This window comes from Saccopteryx bilineata, chromosome 6 (genome assembly GCF_036850765.1).
Source record: "Saccopteryx bilineata isolate mSacBil1 chromosome 6, mSacBil1_pri_phased_curated, whole genome shotgun sequence".
NCBI lineage: Eukaryota > Metazoa > Chordata > Mammalia > Chiroptera > Emballonuridae > Saccopteryx > Saccopteryx bilineata.
Genome location: NC_089495.1, coordinates 18,554,345 through 18,572,566, shown reverse-complemented (window position 1 = coordinate 18,572,566; position 18,222 = coordinate 18,554,345). Strand labels below are relative to the sequence as shown.

Here is an 18,222-nt window from a genome sequence, read left to right as displayed (position 1 = left end):
TTTTTACTGTCCTAAGAAATGACAAATAATTAAAATTCGAATGCATCTTTTTCTCTCCTGGACGCTACCACTCATCTTTCTGATTCCCGCCTCGACGCCGCATTCCAAATTGCTTTTTCTTTTCCCCCTGAGTGAAACTGTAAATTTAAGGTGGAGGGGTGGGGAAATAAGGAGGAGTTTAAGCAGCTTTGCATAAAAAGGTTATTTGCTGTGTCTAATCCAAAATCAGCTTACAATGTAAGCCTGTTTCTTAAAATAAAACGCACAATGAAGCAGGTCGTGAAATTTATTTCTGAGATTCTTTTTCTTCAGAACTCAAAACCTCAATTTTACTACATCTTCCCAGCTCGTCTTGCTTCATTATTTTAAAATTCTCAAAATCACTGTCCACTTGTTTGGTACTGAACTCCATGCAGGCAGTGCGCAGAGACGAGAGGGCGGCTCCTTGGGTGGAGCGGGAGATTATCCGCGTTCCTGCCTGGTACACTTCAGCCACACCTCTCTCCGCATAATAGGAAGTCACGTTCCACTTCGTGACCCTGAGAAATCACTGCTGCCACTGTACACTAGAATACAGACCTAAATCTTCTGCCTTTCAAAGAGGATGAAAAATAAACCTGTAATTACAGTTTGTGGTGATCTTTTCCACAACTGAGCAATGCTAAGAAGCAGGCTTTGTTCTGGACACTTTTTTTTTTTTTTTAATGCCAGCTCTTTTAAGATTCAAAATAAATCTGGCATGGTATGATTATTACTCTCATGTACTGAAAACAGAAATTGAAGGTCTGAGACGTAAACATCAATGCTGACGTCATCCAGCACTTGCTCTTTCCAATTCATTTCGGCAGGCTTTTGAAAGTGTGAAACAAAACCCAAAATTCTGACATGTCTTGTTGTCTTATTATAATATAACACTCTAGTACAATGTACAGAATCGCCAGCTACCATAAACACACAGCCTCAATAAAAACGGACACTCGTCTTAGTCAGTGTCTGAAAAAAACTCGAGAGAACTGCCCCCATATAGCCAAAAAAATAATAATGACAATAATTTCACATGAGACTAAACTCTATTGTTCCATTACCTATTTAAATAGAAAACACGCTCTTGCCAGTATTCTAGAACACATTTTCTTCCTCTTACCAGCACGTGGGACCAGAAATCCCTACAGACAGAAACAGGCATGAATAAAAGCTGTGCGGCAAAGAATATTTTACCTGTGCGACTAGAACTTCAAGTTAACGCAGTCTTTTTTTTTTTTTTTTTTTTTTTTTGTATTTTTCTGAAGCTAGAAATGGGGAGAGACAGTCAGACAGACTCCCGCATGCGCCCGACCGGGATCCACCCGGCACGCCCACCAGGGGGCGACTCTCTGCCCACCAGGGGGCGATGCTCTGCCCCTCCGGGGCGTCGCTCTGTCAAGACCAGAGCCACTGTAGCGCCTGGGGCAGAGGCCAAGGAGCCATCCCCAGCGCCCGAGCCATCTTTGCTCCAATGGAGCCTCGCTACAGGAGGGGAAGAGAGAGACAGAGAGGAAGGAGAGGGGGAGGGGTGAAGAAGCAAATGGGCGCTTCCCCTGTGTGCCCTGGCCGGGAATTGAACCCGGGACCTCTGCACGCCAGGCCGACGCTCTACCACTGAGCCAACCGGCCAGGTCAAGTTAACGCAGTCTTAAAAGAGTGGTCTCCGACCGTGACTTCACCATCTATGTTTGAAACGTCAATGGAAAAAGAGCTTTGACGTCTGTGGCAAAACATCTCAGAGATGAAATAAAGCTGAGGTGCAACATCTTTTTCTTTCCTACCATAGACTATTTTGCCAAACCTTATGTTTCCTCTAATTCAGGTACGTTGTTCATTAGGTACACCTAATTAAGGTGATACTGCTGTTGCTCTGAATTTGGTTTTCTCTTTGTAACAGATAAAAGGTTTATTTTTAGATACAAGAAATTAATAACTTGTACTACCACAGGCTTGTTCCTTAAAGATACAAAGCTAAACACAGAGTTGTCAACTCTTTGGATAACATAAGGTAGAAGTCATCTTGATAAAAGTCATGTTAGTGTATTTTTCACTGTTCGGGTTGAGCTATTTCCCCATGTTGATTAAATTATCTGCACAATTGGCAAACTATATTTTATTTTGTTAATGAAGGCAGGTCCTAAGAATGTTGAGAGCATCACATGCTGTTATTTCTAAAACTGAAGAATTTTAACCATCGCCTCCCAGGTGAGTAGGTCAGCATGAATGACAAATGTATGCCTGCTATTAGAACTGCACCTGTTCACTTTATAAATTCTAATTGTCAAGTAATAAATTCACTTGTCCTACTTTGGCAATCACTCTATTTTCTTCTATGTTAGTACTCTCCAACTAACCAATTGAATCTAAATAAAACTTAAATTTTAACTAGTGTGTGACAGCATATGTCATCTGAGTTTAATAGCCTTTTCATTTCATTTCTACTTTCTTGTGAAAGCCATTAAAAAAAATCACACATAGAATTTTTCTTCCAATCCTGTAAGTTTGTCTCTACTGGATTCTACATCTTAGAGAATGTCTATACTTTATTTTTTTAAATCAAATTTAAAAAAATTACCTTGTCCAAAATTAGCATTCTTATGCACATTTCGAACACCTTGGTATCCCAAACTCCTGCAGAGGACCTGTCCACCACGCAGTTCCCAGTGGTCGTCACAAATCGTACCCCATTGGCCATCGTGGAAAATCTCCACTCTGCCTTCATGAGGGCCACTACCACCAACCAGTCGAACTGTCTTAGATGAAGCTGTAACAAAAACAAGCAAGCGTTAATGATATATTAATATAGTTTCATATTGCTTTTAAAATCCTGTTAGGTCTTTTCTTTAGTAGATGCTACTATTGAAATAAATTTGAAACTTTCTAGCACCACCTACTGGTAAACAGTTTAATTGCAAGCCTGGAATTCAAAGCTGAAGAGTAAAACCTAAGATTCTCTGTTTTAACATTTATGTAACATATTTGAGAACACTTTAAAAATTATGTTCCAATGACATTAAAATTTAACATCTATGAGCTTTTTAAATTTTATGTAGATTTTTTTATACTATTTAGAACCTTTAATAACAAAGTGAATATTTTGACACACTAACACAAACTGGACAACACAATCCAGTGATTTTCAATGGTATAGGAGGTGAAGGAGAAGATATTTTATAATATCATAAACACAAAAATAGATGACCAGCCTGGCCTGTGGTGATACAGTGGATAAAGCGTCAACCTGGAACTCAGAGATCACTGGTTCGAGGCCCTGGGTTTGCCTGGTCCAGGCACCTATGGGAGTTGATGCTTCCTATTCCTCCCCACCTTCTCTCTCTTCTCTCTCTAAAATCAATAAATAAAATTTAAAAAAATAGATGACCAAACATCCTATCTTCTATCAAGAGAAACAGAATAACTAGAGTGGCATTTATTTAGAAATAGAAAGAATATTTCTTATTAGAAGGCTCCATTTTTGTCTGAACATGTTTTTCTTTTTTGAATGAGACAAAAAAAAAACCTAGACAATTTTTAAATGAGAAGGAATAAGCCCTTTGATTTCTTAAGGGAACTAATTCCATCATGAAGACCCAACTGTCATGACTACATCTAAATCTAATTATCTCCTACAGACCCCACCCTCAAATAGCGTCACATTAGTAATTTTGACTTCAACATATAAATTTGATGGGGGCAAGGGGAAGAGAAGAATGGATGAACACAATTCAATCAATAGTAGTATGCATTAGAATCATAGATGGTGGCCCCATCCCCAGAGTTTCTGATTCAGTAGGTCTTGAGTAGAACATTAAGAGTTTGTGTCTTTAACAAGTTCCCAAGTGGTACTGATGCTGTTGGTTTGGGTTCGATACTTTGAGAACCACTAATGTAGAAGATCACATATATATTTAAAAGAGAAGGCATATTAATTAGACACACCCACCAATACTTTTATACAATCCTTTAGTTTCAATTATTCAAAGAGAACTGCTGTAGATTTCTTCCAAATCCCCTATGCTTATGTAATTTTTTTTTTTTATGGCAGATATAGAGAGGCTCAGAGAGAGGGACAGTAGGGACAGACAGGAAGGGAGAGAGATGAGAAACATCAATTCTTCATTGCGGCTCCTTAGTTGTTCATTGGTTGATTTTTCATATGTGCCTTGACCAGGGGGCTACAGCAGATAGAGTGACCCCTTGCTCAAGCCAGCGACCTTGTGTCCAACCTGGGGAGTTTTGCTCAAACCAGATGAGCCCATGCTCCAGCTGGCAACCTCGGGGTCTCAAACCTGGGTCCTACAGATCTCAGTCTGACGCTCTATCGATTGCGCCACCACCTGGTCGGGCTCATGCAATTTTGAAGGCGAGTAAGTTCTGTTGAATTTTTTATGGCTAAATATGCTTGGGCATGCCTATGCCTACCTTTCAATTAAATATTTTTCAATTATAAATCAATTATAGACATGTGACCACACTTTACTGATTCTTGACACTCTCTTAACTAATATAGAGGGAAATGAGAGGCCAATGGGCTCTTTCAACTACACTGTTTTGGTGATGGAGCAAAGTCCATTTTGTCATTTTAAACAGCCTCAATCTACATTTTCTCTATAAGACTCAGAATTTTCTCTGAAATTAGCCAGCTAATTATAGGAATGAAAATAATGGCTATGGTTTCTTAGGTATCAAACTAACATATTTGGCCAGACATATTTTTCTCCATTGGGTAGTCTGTGCCTTGTACCTAAAGGTTTCAGAAGAGAATAATTTTTATGTATTTTTTCCCTGGGTAACTGTCTTAATTCTCCTCTTAACTTGATTAATGTAGACTTTCTCCAGATTCAAATCAGATAAACACAGATAAACATTGACCATGTATCCACTGAATGACTCTTTGTATGAGTCATTACTTTGTAACTGGCTGAAAACAGAAACTCAGACCGAAATGGAAATGATCAGGTATGTTAGGGACCACAGGATTTTCTATGGAACACAGGGATAAGGTTATACATCTTTAGGCATCAAGAACAGCTGAATCAACTCAAATCTTCTCAGGATTCTCTTTCCAAGTTTTATCCAAAAGCCTTTCTGTAAACTGCTTTATTTTATTATTATTATTATTATTTATTTATTTATTTTACAGAGACAGAGAGAGTCAGAGAGAGGGATAGATAGGGACAGACAGACAGGAACGGAGAGAGATGAGAAGCATCAATCATTAGTTTTTCGTTGGGACACCTTAGTTGTTCATTGATTGCTTTCTCATATGAGCCTTTACTGTGGGCCTTCAGCAGATCGAGTGACCCCTTGCTCGAGCCAGTGACCTTGGGTCCAAGCTGGTGAGCTTTGCTCAAACCAGATGAGCCCGGGCTCAAGCTGGCAAACTCGGGGTCTCGAACCTGGGTCTTCCACAATCCCAGTCCGATGTTCTATCCACTGCGTCACCGCCTGGTCGGGCTAAACTGCTGTATTATTTTCTTCTGTTGGAAGCTGGATATCTCTCCCCAATTCACATGCTAAAATGTGTTAATAACTCCTAATTTTCTATTTTGCAGTCTCTTTGTCACTACCAGTTCTGAATGACTAGGGAAGGCCTCTTATGGCTTAGTTTGAGCTAGATGTCCATCTATGGACTAAACAGCTTGGGCCAAAGACTTGTAATTATATGGTATTTCTTGAGTGAAGGTCAGAGACATGTCCTTGATGAAGAGGAGTTTAGAGTGGAAAAGGACAATATGTTCATTCCACAAAAAAACATTTTAATATTCTTTGTGTATGCAATATTAATTACACTATTTGTTTATTCCTATGTTCTTTTTCATATCTGTGACTCTAGAGATTAGTGGAAAATAAAATACCAGGAGTCAGATAATCTGGATTTTAGGTCTGTTCTGACACTGTTTATGAGACTTACTAAAAACATTTAACTTAAGACTAAATTTTTCAGCTATTTAAAAGAGAAAATGATATTTGCTCTTAGTTAAATGTCTCAATGCAACTTCTCTGTATTATTACACTATGACTAGACATTTTCCTGAGTTCCTGGAATAACTTAAATAAAATATGTATTCTACCTTCAAATTTCTTATATTATTGAGGTTATGATGAAAGTTAGCAGAAATAGTGCATTCTTTAAAAAGATATAGAAATATAAAGTTTCTATTGTTACAAGTTTTTGAGGTTTTCATTTTCTGAAGAGAATATTGGAATGAATATATCACCAGTGATATTAATCACCTTAGTTTTTTTGTTTTTGTTTTTAACTAATTTCATGTTTAATGCTTATGCTTTTCAAAGAGTTATTAACTAACTAGGATAAGCTTCTGCAAACAGACAAAACCTACCTATGGTTTTAGATGTGAGTTTATTTTACTTTTGTTATTTCCAAACATGATTATCCATATTTTGAAGAAACTCTTCTATACTAGACATAAGTAAAATATGGCCCCTGGGCCAATTGCAGCCTGTTGTCTGTTATGTAAATAAAGTGTGACTGGAATGCAGCCATCGCCATTTGCTTGCATATTGTCTAGAGTTAATTGCAGGCTGAAACAGCATAGTTGAGCAGTTGTGACAGAGACCTTTAGGCATATTCGCTCTGGCCCTTGTAGAGTAAGCTTGCCAAGTCCACTGTTGCAGGGGAAAACACAGTAGACTATGATTTCAGTAGGGATACTCCTGCCAAGTGATCCCTGAGAGAAAGAAGGTCGTGAGTGTCTCTGCTTTGCTCTGCAGTGGAATCCTGTGAGCACCTCTCAGCCCCTGCATGCCTGCTCTTTTTATTTTGTGATACCCCTGCCCCTTCTCCCATACACATCTTCTTCCCATTCTCCACCCTCAGTCCCTGGTTTGGATGGGTTCATTGCTTCATTGCTGACCTACCAAAGCGTTGTGAACTAGTTAATTTTCTCCACTAGACTGAAATGTTTACAGTTATTTCTTCAACACCCGACAGAATGTAGATTTTCAGTAGTAGTCACTTGATAAACAATTGGAATACAAATGAATGAATGAATGAATGAATGGTGAGCTCTTCTTGCTACGCAAACAGCATTAATTGAATGAATTAAATTGGTCAATGCTTAAAATATCAAACAATAGAAGTAATAAAATATAGTATTGCACAAGTCTCTAGAGGCAATACAGTTTCTCCATATAGGAGCAGTATGGAAAATTGTGAAAGAAAAGATTGATTTAACTGAGATAAACTAGGGTTTTATTATGATAAAGAACTACCTGGCTGCCTACTAGAGAGGCCCACGGGCAGGACGGTTTGGTGGGGAGGTCTGATCAAAAGGCTTACATATTCCAAAACCTGTAGGTTTAGAGGATTTATCTCTTAAAAGCAGACTAATGTTAGACAGAATCTGGGAATAAATGTCAATTCAATTTACAAGGAGAAATGTAATTGCCTCAAAAACTGGAATATTTGTATCTGCTTGACAGGGCCATTTTCTTCCCATGGGCAATCTTCATAGGAAGTCAAATCACAATAAGTGAATTATTCTTTAAATTAATTTATTAATTTACAATGAGACATAGCCATGAGATTTTGCCTCTGGGGCTGAACAGCAAGCTCTTTAGTTAACACATTTTTCTTTATATATGTTAATGCATTCAATCAGGTTAAGTGATTTGACATTTTCTCTGTTCTAATTCATTGTAATTTAACTTTTTAAAGGCAATATTACTATTCTTACATCTTAGTTCTGGAGGGAGGAATGTAGTATGATAACTTCTATATAATTTTTAAAGTTCATATATAAAATAAAAATAATATATAAAATATTTATTACACTAATTGTACATTTATATTTCTATGACCATAAGATACCAAATAAAAACATGCAATAGAGCAGATATTTTACAAAAGGCTTTATAATTTAAACTGAGGAAATAACACCAAATATAACAAAAATTAACAAGTTCAGAAGTTATTTTTATTTTGTTTGCTGCAGACTTATTTTTAAAGGAGGAAATGAAACAGAAATATATTTAATATCTCAGAATAGAGTGATAATTATACATTAGATGGATAGTTTAAAAGCATTAAGTGACTGTAAAAGGATCATGCAGAAATGGGGGAAAAGGTAATAAAATATTAAGTGACTATATTAATATTAAAAAATTTTATTTCAGTTATGCAAAATGTTGTTATATAAAAAACTGGATGAAATGATCAAAGTATATTAACAGTAATTCTGTAATATGGCACAGAAGTTGAATATATAATCTTCTAATTTTATATAATTATATTATTTAAAAATTTTTTTTAATAAAATAGGTAGTGGTTGGATATTCACTAATGTCCTTACTGTTGATACAGGTATATGATTCAAAGCTGAAATTTATAAAATTGAGAAGAAAAAAAGGGTCAGAATGAGAGTTAATTTTATTTATGTAAAACAACACACAATACAATGTCATCTATTGATGCATACATACATACACACACATATGTAGTAAATGTATAAAAAACCTGAATGGAGGCCCTGGCCGGTTGGCTCAGTGGTAGAGCGTCGGCCTGGCGTGCAGAAGTCCCGGGTTCGATTCCCGGCCAGGGCACACAGGAGAAGCGCCCATTTGCTTCTCCACCCCTCCCCCTCTCTTTCCTCTCTGTCTCTCTCTTCCCCTCCCGCAGCGAGGCTCCATTGGAGCAAAGATGGCCCGGGCGCTGGGGATGGCTCCTTGGCCTCTACCCCAGGCGCTAGAGTGGCTCTGGTCGCAACAGAGTGATGCCCCGGAGGGGCAGAGCATCGCCCCCTGGTGGGCAGAGCGTTGCCCCTAGTGGGCGTGCCGGGTGGATCCCGGTCGGGCGCATGCGAGAGTCTGTCTGTCTCTCCCCGTTTCCAGCTTCAGAAAACAAACAAACAAACAAACAGAAAAAAAAAACAAAAAAAAAAAACCTGAATGAGAAGAAACATATAAACTCCAAGGTAATGTTTTACTTTGGAAAAACAAGGAAGACAGGCATAAATAGGGCTCAACTGCATTAGTTAAAATTATATATCTTCAAAACCAAGTATCTGCCATTTGGCTGGTAAAATTTTAGTATCTCTAAAATCCAGGTGGTGTGTAGATGACTATTTATTAGCTATTTGTTAAAAATGTTCTTCCTTCTTTCCTTTATGTATGAAACTATTCTATTTAAAGAAGACAACAGATTCACAAAGATGTTGATGGAGCCATAACATGAGCCCTAAATGAGTTATAAAAGTGCTTTACGTAGGTCTTTTCTTAAAAGTTAGAAAAACGATATTCTGAATCTGCTCACCTTTATTAGACAAGCAACATTCTAATTTGAAAAGAGAAGTCCGGTAAGTATGTGAACTCTGGTGGTTGTCTGCATGTGGCTGTCACTGCTGCTTGGGTGAATAACAGGTTAAAAATGACTTTTGGGGAGTGTAATTTATTTGCAATTATGATCCTGTTAACCTCATGGGATTTTTAATATCATTTATTTAAATTGAGATTTAGAATTAAATATTTTACACTAGTAATTACTATATTTGAGTTCCAAATATAATAAAGAAATTTTTAAAAATTGTTGCCAGTTGATCTGGAAGTCCTTGCAATATGGCAAAATTCCTCCAAGAAGGGAACTGATTTCTTTATTTAAGGTAATTACCGTAATGAAGTACTTAGCTATGAAAGGTACAACCCAGATATCAGATGTTTGATGAAACAAGTTAAATTTCTCTGAAAAAAAAGTAACCGGTTTTGATTCTGTAACCCTGGATGTCAAGAGAGACACATCTTCAGGAAATCCCAAGACAGGATAAAGAGGAGAAATGAGGGCTATTGTCACAAATGCTCACAGCTGTGTGGCTGAAAACAGAACTTGATTCTCTCACAGTTCTGGAGGCCAGAAGTCTGTAAGCAAGATGTCGGCAGAGTGCCGCTCCCTTTGGGGGCCAGGAGAAATCCTTCCTTGCCCTTTCCCAGTTTCTAGTGGCTTCTTGGCTTGCAACTGCGTCACTCCAATCTCTGTCCCTGTCTTCACACGATCTTCCCTGGGTCTCTATATGGCCTCCTCTCATAAAGGTGTCAGTCACTGGAGTTAAGTCCCACCTGAATCCAGCAGACTTCATTTTAGCTTAATTAAACCTGCAAAGACCCTACTTCCAAATGAAAACACATTCTGAGGTTTTAGGTGGACATGAATTTTTAGGAACACTGTTAAACCCACTATCACAGAGGTGGCAGGGATTCAAGTGAGGAGACCTGGAAGAATAGAATTTTTCTGTGTTTTCATCAGACTCTTTCCGACAAGAGTCCCTGAAATTACCTGAGAGCATGAGGTTGGTCCCAAACCGTGTTATTGCAATACTACAGAACAAACTGGTCCTCAAAATTTGTGGAATGCAGGATGGCTGGGTAATCGATATTTTGGTGGCACTGGAAATTACTTAGCAAAGTCAATCATGGTTATAGGAAACACTCATAGCTCAACTACTGAACAACTACAATAAAGAATGAAACTTTGTTGCTTCAAATAAAACTATACTAAAAAAATCACTCAGATGATACTGAGTGAATCTAACTTAATTATGATTAAGAGTATATTACTTCAATGTACAAAAGATTAAAAAATAGTAGGAAGCTATTGTTGTCAGTATTAATTTGTCAGTCTTTGAACTGAATCATCAGATAGGACTTTAGTGATTAAAAAGTGGTAAACATTTAAGATGAAAGAAGAACTTGGTGTTTAAGAACACCTCTCTAGTTGTACAGGTCCCTACAGGGATGTGATGCTTAAGAGTAAGTTTGTGGGAAAACCAACAAAACTGAAAGACTGAGAGAGACAGGAAGAGCGGAGTGCAGATAGTTGGTGTAAATGCTCTTCAGAAATTCCAACTTCTACCCCTAGCTTTTCAAACTGTGGCCAGCACTTGAAAAAGCAAATTGCTTTCTTCCAGGGACAGTATTCATTTATGGGGCTATTTGTTATCATTTAGAGTAATCTTATTATTACTTAATATTTCATTTCCTTTTTTTTTAAGTGTGAAGCAGGTAGGCAGAGAGACTCCTGCAAGCACCCCAACCGGGATCCACCAGGCAAACGTCCTATGGGGGCATGCTCTGCCCAACTGGGGCCATGGTTCCATTGCTTGGCAACTGAGCTATTTTTAGTCCCTGAGGTGGAGGCCACTGACCATCTTCAGACACCAGGGGCCAACGTGCTTGAACCAATTGAGCCGTGGCTTGGGAGAGGGGGAGAAAGAAAGAGAGAAAGGGAAGGGGAAGGGGTGGAGAAGCAGATGGTTGCTTCTTCTGTGTGCCCTGACTGGGAATTAAGCCCGGGACTTTCACATGCTGGGCTTACAGTCTACTACTGAGCAAACTAGCCAGGGCTAATATTTCATTTCTAAGTGAGTCTTAGTCTCTAAAGTTACGTAGGAAAATATTTCAAAATGTATAAAGGGGAATTGTATTTACCTATTTGTAAAGTTTTTAAAATTTTGCTCTTAACTTAAAACACTAGGGCACTAAAATAATCAAGGCATACATTAACATATGAAACAAAGCTAATTAAAAAAATTCACAGCATAAAAAGCATAAATTGCATTATTTTTTTTTATTTCTGAAAATGTAAGCCTCAGCCAGACCTCACAGAAGTCTTCCTGGCCCTCTTTATAAACTGCGAAAATATTGACAAGTGACATAACTCCTTTGTGGCTTCATTTACTCATTTATAAAATAAACATAACACCTACTTCCTAGGATTGACGTTTCAACTATGACGGTATGTGAAAAATGTATGTTAAACTCTAAAGTACTATATAAATGGTAGTAATAGAATTATTCATTATATTTTATTCTGAAAGCTAGTCTAGGAACCTGTGAAGTCACAGGCCAGGGGCGATTTGATCTATGGATCTTGCGGGGGAAAGTGTCCCTCGTCTGACCCACTAAAGTTTTATCTGTCCGGGTATTGGCGGGGCTGACAACTCAGTACAGATTTTCTGACTTTTTACGAAGAGAAAATAATTTTTCAAATTAACAGAGTAGTTTGGCCCTTGAATTGCATTGGGAGGTAAATTAAAAGACAATGTACGTTCTCCATGGCACTGTGTGCCATATTTTGTTTATGCTCATCACTGTTCAGAGTGCCGCACACTGTCATCAGATTGACATATTGGAACTGTTAGAAGACAAGAGAGTGTGTGGTCTTCATTATCTCTGCACTCCACAAGAGAAGCCATAATTTGTGTCTAACAGCTGTGCTCAGAGGTATTTGAGGACAGATCACTTGATGCCTCAAAAAACCCCAAAAAAACAAACAAAAAAAAAAAATTGAACAAAGAATGCTCCAGGAAACACTGTTTCCATTTGCTCAGCTTACATCTTGACTCTTGCTGCATAATCAAAGTTGATGCTCTTAGACCATGAAAGAAAACATGGATGGCATATCTTGTTTGGGTAATAACAGAAAGGAAAAAATGAAAACCTGTAAAATATGGTATAAATATATCTCAACCTGTGAGTTCTTAGCGAGGCTGGGCTACTAACTAAATGCTTTATTTCCAACAGGAGGGGGCCCGGGCTTACTCATCAGAGAAGGGGCAGGACCCTCATCTTGAGAATGATGCTTCCCTAGACGAGGAGTCAGGAGACCAGGGCCCGGCTCTTTATTGCACTACACACTTCTTTATTGGCTTTGGATATGCTATTTTGCCTGTTTTCAATTTAATTTTTTTTCCATTTTTATGACATCTTTTGTAATTCTCTCCCAGGACTTTCCTGTGAGTTATTTTAGTTCACTTTGAAGAGGATTGAGAGGCAGAGTCATTTTATGCCGAAATATAATGTTGTGCTTAGTGATAGAGCTTAAAATGAGATACCCCAAGATTCAAACTGCACATCCACCACATATATATTTATATTAGCTGTGTGATTCCACACAGGCTACTTCACTGTCTAAGTCCTCATGGGGACAACAGCAGAGTGATAGTTTCCTGTGAAGATTAAGAGAAGGAGGTACACAGAGCACCTGGCACAGAGGGGTCACCATATTATAGGAATTATTTTTATTGTTAATATTATTATTTCTTAAAAATTTAAATATCTGGCCTAATTATTGGGATGGGTGATGAGAGGACAAAAGTTTAAAAGAGTTTCTCAACTATCTTGTACTTTAGAATCCCAAGGAGAGCTTTTGGTAATTATACATATTTGACCACGACCCAAATATGAGATCAGAATGTCTGTATGTTAACCCCAGCCATTCACTTATGGGTAAAGCCTGAGAGGTCATTTAGATGCTCTCCATAGTCAGGAAAGATCTGCTAGAACAAACAACACTGGAACTCAGTACAGTTGTTAGATATAAATCTTTGCATGGTGGAAAAATTGACCTAATACATTGTTGTCTGATAGCAATTTGCAAGGGTACTACTAAATATTATTGGACAACACCACAAGGTTAATCCACTTTTTCAGGGCACTTTTGCCTGCAGTCTGAAATTTGGAAGGGGTGATCCCGTCTAACCTGTCACTTGCTATCCACCTCATTGGGTGGGACAATGAGTGTGATCTATTCTTTCGACACTAGCGTTGTTGGTCAAGGGGAATCTCAGGATCCAAGGAGAGACAACAAGAGTTCTTTTGAAGGAGAGAAGGGGGCATTATTTCTCAGACAAGGCTAGATGTGTAGATAAGGAAGCAGAGCAGAGCCTACTTGACAATGACTATACCATGTACGAAAAGAAACAGCAACAGGGATAGAAGATGACTGAATGTGAGCTCTGGGATTCTGTCACGCCTGAAGCAAAATCTAGCTCTTGAAAGTCTTAATATTGTGAACCGATAGGTTTTGTTTCTTGACTAAGCTAATTAATTAATATTACTTTCTACTTTTAAAAAAAATCTTACAAATTCATCGATTTTACAAAGAACATTATAAGTGATTTCCCAGGTCATTCATTCCACCATCATTAGTTTTTATCTACTTAGACTGCACAATTCTGGCAATTTTTATTATTTAACATTTAACAAAACACCATCATGTAAAAGAACATCACTGAAATGTGAAACTCTAATGTTGGCAAGAAACAAATAAAACTGAATTTGTTCTCGTAGCTACAAAAACACGAGAATGTCTCTAATTTATTTCTGCTATCATTTAGGCCCTCTTTGAGAACAAAATGACAGAAAGACAGGCAAAGACAACTGGAGCAGGATCTTACACATTCTGAAACAATTCTAGCCTGTACTGCTAAGATTAAGACATGAGACTGCCCACAGACCCTGGGATGAATTGTACTCTCCAAATTCATAGTTTTAAATCCTAACCCCCAAAGTAACTATATTTAGATATAGAGGCTCTAAAGAGACAACTAAGATTAAATTAAGTCATAGGGTGGGGTCCTAACCCAATAAGAGTGGTGTTCTAACAGCACCTTGATCTTGACCTTTCAGCCTCTGAAACGGTGAGAAAATAACTTTCTGTTATTTAACCCAGCCAGTCGGAGTTATTCAGTTTGGGCAACCCTAGCAGACTAATGCTCTTCTTTTTTCTTTTTTCACTTTCTTTGTGTTTTTGATTATTTTCAAATAAAATGAGAAATAGAGCACCTCAATGGGTATAAACTTGAAAATATAAGCTTTTCTTCTAACTTATAAATGAGAATTAAGTGACAAGACCTGCTATGTTGTGATCTGAACACACTGAAAACTTCTTATTAACAAAAATAATCTCTGTGTCAATGAAATACTTACTTTAAAGGGTTAAAAAACTCTTATTTAAAAATGTTAAATGTACTTAAGGGACTTACTAGATATCTTGATACAGCAGTAATAATTATCTACTTGGCTATTCTTGTGATTAATATTTTATGTATTCTTTTTGTATAGTAATAATAGTGTTTTTAGTACAGGTGATACAGAAGGTAACAGGACTGAATGAGAATATACCAGGAAGATCTGAGGGAAGAGATGTTTTGGAATACATCATATAGTCATTTCATAGGGAATTAATGAGTTATGCTATAAGCCATGTGGAGTGTTTGAAAAATATTGTGTACAGAAATTAAATATTTGTATTCAGTTAAAGGAATTTACCTTTCAGGATTTCTAGAAAATACAAATTTTAAATTACACAAAATATTATTAGAGAGACTCACGTTTTTCCTTTTGCTACGGAATGTGCATGATTCCTTTAAATAGTTTCCTGTAATGAGTCTCTGAAAGGTCACTGGGATCCAGGTGTTTTTTACTTTGTAAGGGAAAAAGCCAGATTTGAACAGGAATGCAGGAGAATCAAAAGGGAAATAAATGTAGCACCCCAAGAAAGGGTCAGGCATCTGTAGAAGAAGCCACACTGAGAGACAGTCTTGGACACTTCATTATGCAAGCAAGTCACTATGCTGATCCAGGAAATGTGGTCTTGAGATTCACACTGTAGGACAGCACGTTTCCAGAGAGGCCAGGGTGAGGGGCAAGTAACAGGCTGTGAACCTATATTCAGATTGTGCTTTAGCTAGGATGAAATGAACGATCCTCTGTTAGTCTAAGACTAAGTTTACTGTGGAAAATAAAGCAAGACCCAGGACTTGCAGAAGGGCAGAAAAGCTACTTGGTTCTCTGGGCTGTGGAGGAATGGGAAGTGGTGGGTTAGGTCTCCCTATTCCAGCTGCATTGCTGCACATAACTGAATGAATTTCAAGTTTTGCTGGTGTAGAAGACCCGGCTGGAGCTGTATCAAGTGATTTTTTTCCCAGCTAAGTGGCTCTGGTGAGAGCCAGGCTGTGGGAGTCAGCTGGGATAAGTACTAAACAGAACACGTGCTAACTGCTAGATCCATTACTGATTGAAACCTCTATTTCAACTTAGAAGACATATCAGTTATATACAGCATTGGGGAACACAGCTACCGTGTGAACGGGATCCCATGCATTTTGGCAACAGTTTGTGGGATCAAATAAAGCCTTAAAGATCACATGACTGTCAAGAACGAGCAGCACTTGTCTGAGTAACCTGGAGCACCGCTGCTCGAGTCCCCTCTGCTATGCTAAGTCACAGCTGCAGCTGCTGAGGACGGTGAGGCAACCAAAAAGAGACGCAACAAACCACGACTCCAAAGCAGACAACTTCTATTGAAAAAATGTTAAAATTGAGCCAGTTACTGAAATAAAGGTAGACTAGTAACAGGTAGCTCCTTCCCCTGCAGAAGTAACCCTCATTTCTGATAACAGAAGCTTTGTGAACATTCAGGGAGAGTATATATCTCAGTAACATTCTTGGGGGAGAGAGTAGAGGCACTAAATATGAAGGCAGAGACATAAACAAATAGAGATTGATTCAGGGTGTTTTTTTTGAATTTGACTTAATAGAAGCCATGCTGTATGAACTTCTATCTCCTTCAGTTATTCAAATTATTAGGCCCATTGTACAAAACCAAACTGCTCATAAGAATTCTTCCTCTCTCCCTTCTTCTCTCCATATCCCCTGTATAAAATACACACACACACACACACACACACACACACACACACACACATACATACATAAAGGCCTGATCTGTGGTGGTGCAGCGGATAAAACATTGATCTGTAATGCTGAGGTCATCAGTTTAAAACCCTGGGCTTGCTGGTCAAGGCACATATGGAAATTGATGTTTCCTGTTCCTCCTCCCTTCTGTCTCTCTCTCTCCCTCTCTAAAATGAAAAAAAATCTTTTAAAAAAATCACACACACACAAAAGACTCATTTACATTTTAAACAATACATACAAATTATGTGGGGAGTGTTGAATGGAGTTGTAGTTACACACAGGGACTTTGGAGGTTGACCCATTTGGCTTTGAGTTTCTGCTCTTCCATGAATTAGCAGTAAGCTTTAGTTTCTAGTCTATAAAATGAGAATAATAATAGTGCTTATGGCAAATAGTACTTTGATAATGCATCAAATGCCCCTGGTGCACAGCAAATGTTCTCTAAATGCGTATTATTATAATTATTTAGTAATTGGAGGAGAAGGCTTTACTTCGGTCAATTGAATGCTTTGAGAAAGACCAGAGTTCATTTACGGTTGAGCTGAGTCCTCAGTGGACATCAAATGAAAGAGAAACCGATTGCTCCTATCATTGTATGAGTTTCAGAAAAGATATTCTCAAGTCACATCTTAGTTATAGACTCAGGGGCATGAGCAAAGCCCAGTAACATACTAGCAATCCACACATTAGCAATAGGTATACTTAGGACCAGTCTCACAGTGCTTAATTGTATGATACAAATTCTTTTGCTTGAGTGAAATATTTACCCCTCCAAGTCAGGCCGAGAGCATAGCAGTAGCATTTGGTTCAGACTTGTTTTCTTTTCGTTATAAGTTATTAAAGTTGGTATAATTTGTGCATTTGAACTGCTCATTCAGCATCATTTCTGTCTAAAAAGGGAAGTCCTTCTCCCATAATTTGGAAAGTTCAGTTTAGTATTTCACACACTTAAGAATCTATTTGTAGTCTGGGGTGTCAGATAACTTGTGAACTGAACCCCCTGGAATTGTCCCCCAGGACCTCTGGGATCAGGGCCATTCTGCAGCCGGCGTGGACCAAGGCCTGCTGCGAGCGAGGAGGCTGCTCTGGTTCTACCTGCTCCCCGGTGCAGAGTGGGGTAGGAAGTCCCGTCATACTAAACCACAGAAACAGAGATCCGGCTAGTCTCCAGATGTTTGCATCACTGGCTAGTCCTCATCGCTGGTTTGCTAATATTTAGGACTATTTGACAACTGGCTGGTTCCTCCCCCCACCTTCCTTTTCTTTTCTTTTTTTTTTCTTTTTTCTTTTTTTCCTGGAGACCTTGGTATTGTGCAGGCACTGACCCAGCATACCACTGACAACTCCAATTTATTTCAACTTCTGCACCTTTCCCATCAGTGGTGTCTTGGGCTCATGCTTTGTCTTTCAGAGCCCGGACTCTTGTTTTATTAGCCTGACATTTTTTTCTGACCTCTGTTGACAGCTTCTGGCCTCTGGCAGGCATTCTGTTTAGTTGCTGTTTTGATTTATAATTCACGCTCTTCTGGCTGGCTGCAACGCCTTGATTTGTGACATGGTTACACTTGCATTGCTCTATCTGATATAAAATCTTATCTTATTCTCTAGCATCTTTCTTTTTGTCCATGACATTTATTTGGCTCCTTAACTTTTCATTTCCTTTTCCCTCCTTCTAATTACAGATTTGAAATAGCTGCATTATAC

At 38.3% G+C, this 18,222-nt stretch overlaps 1 protein-coding gene across 1 annotated transcript in view; it reads right to left on the bottom strand.

The window, feature by feature from the left end:
• Positions 1 to 18,222, bottom strand: part of MSR1 (macrophage scavenger receptor 1) — an 80,000-nt gene that overhangs the window by 9,746 nt on the left and 52,032 nt on the right. Inside the window, exon 9 of the mRNA XM_066236661.1 lies at positions 2,600 to 2,788. Coding sequence (XP_066092758.1) covers positions 2,600 to 2,788 — 189 coding nt within the window. The remainder of the gene's footprint in view (positions 1 to 2,599; positions 2,789 to 18,222) is intronic.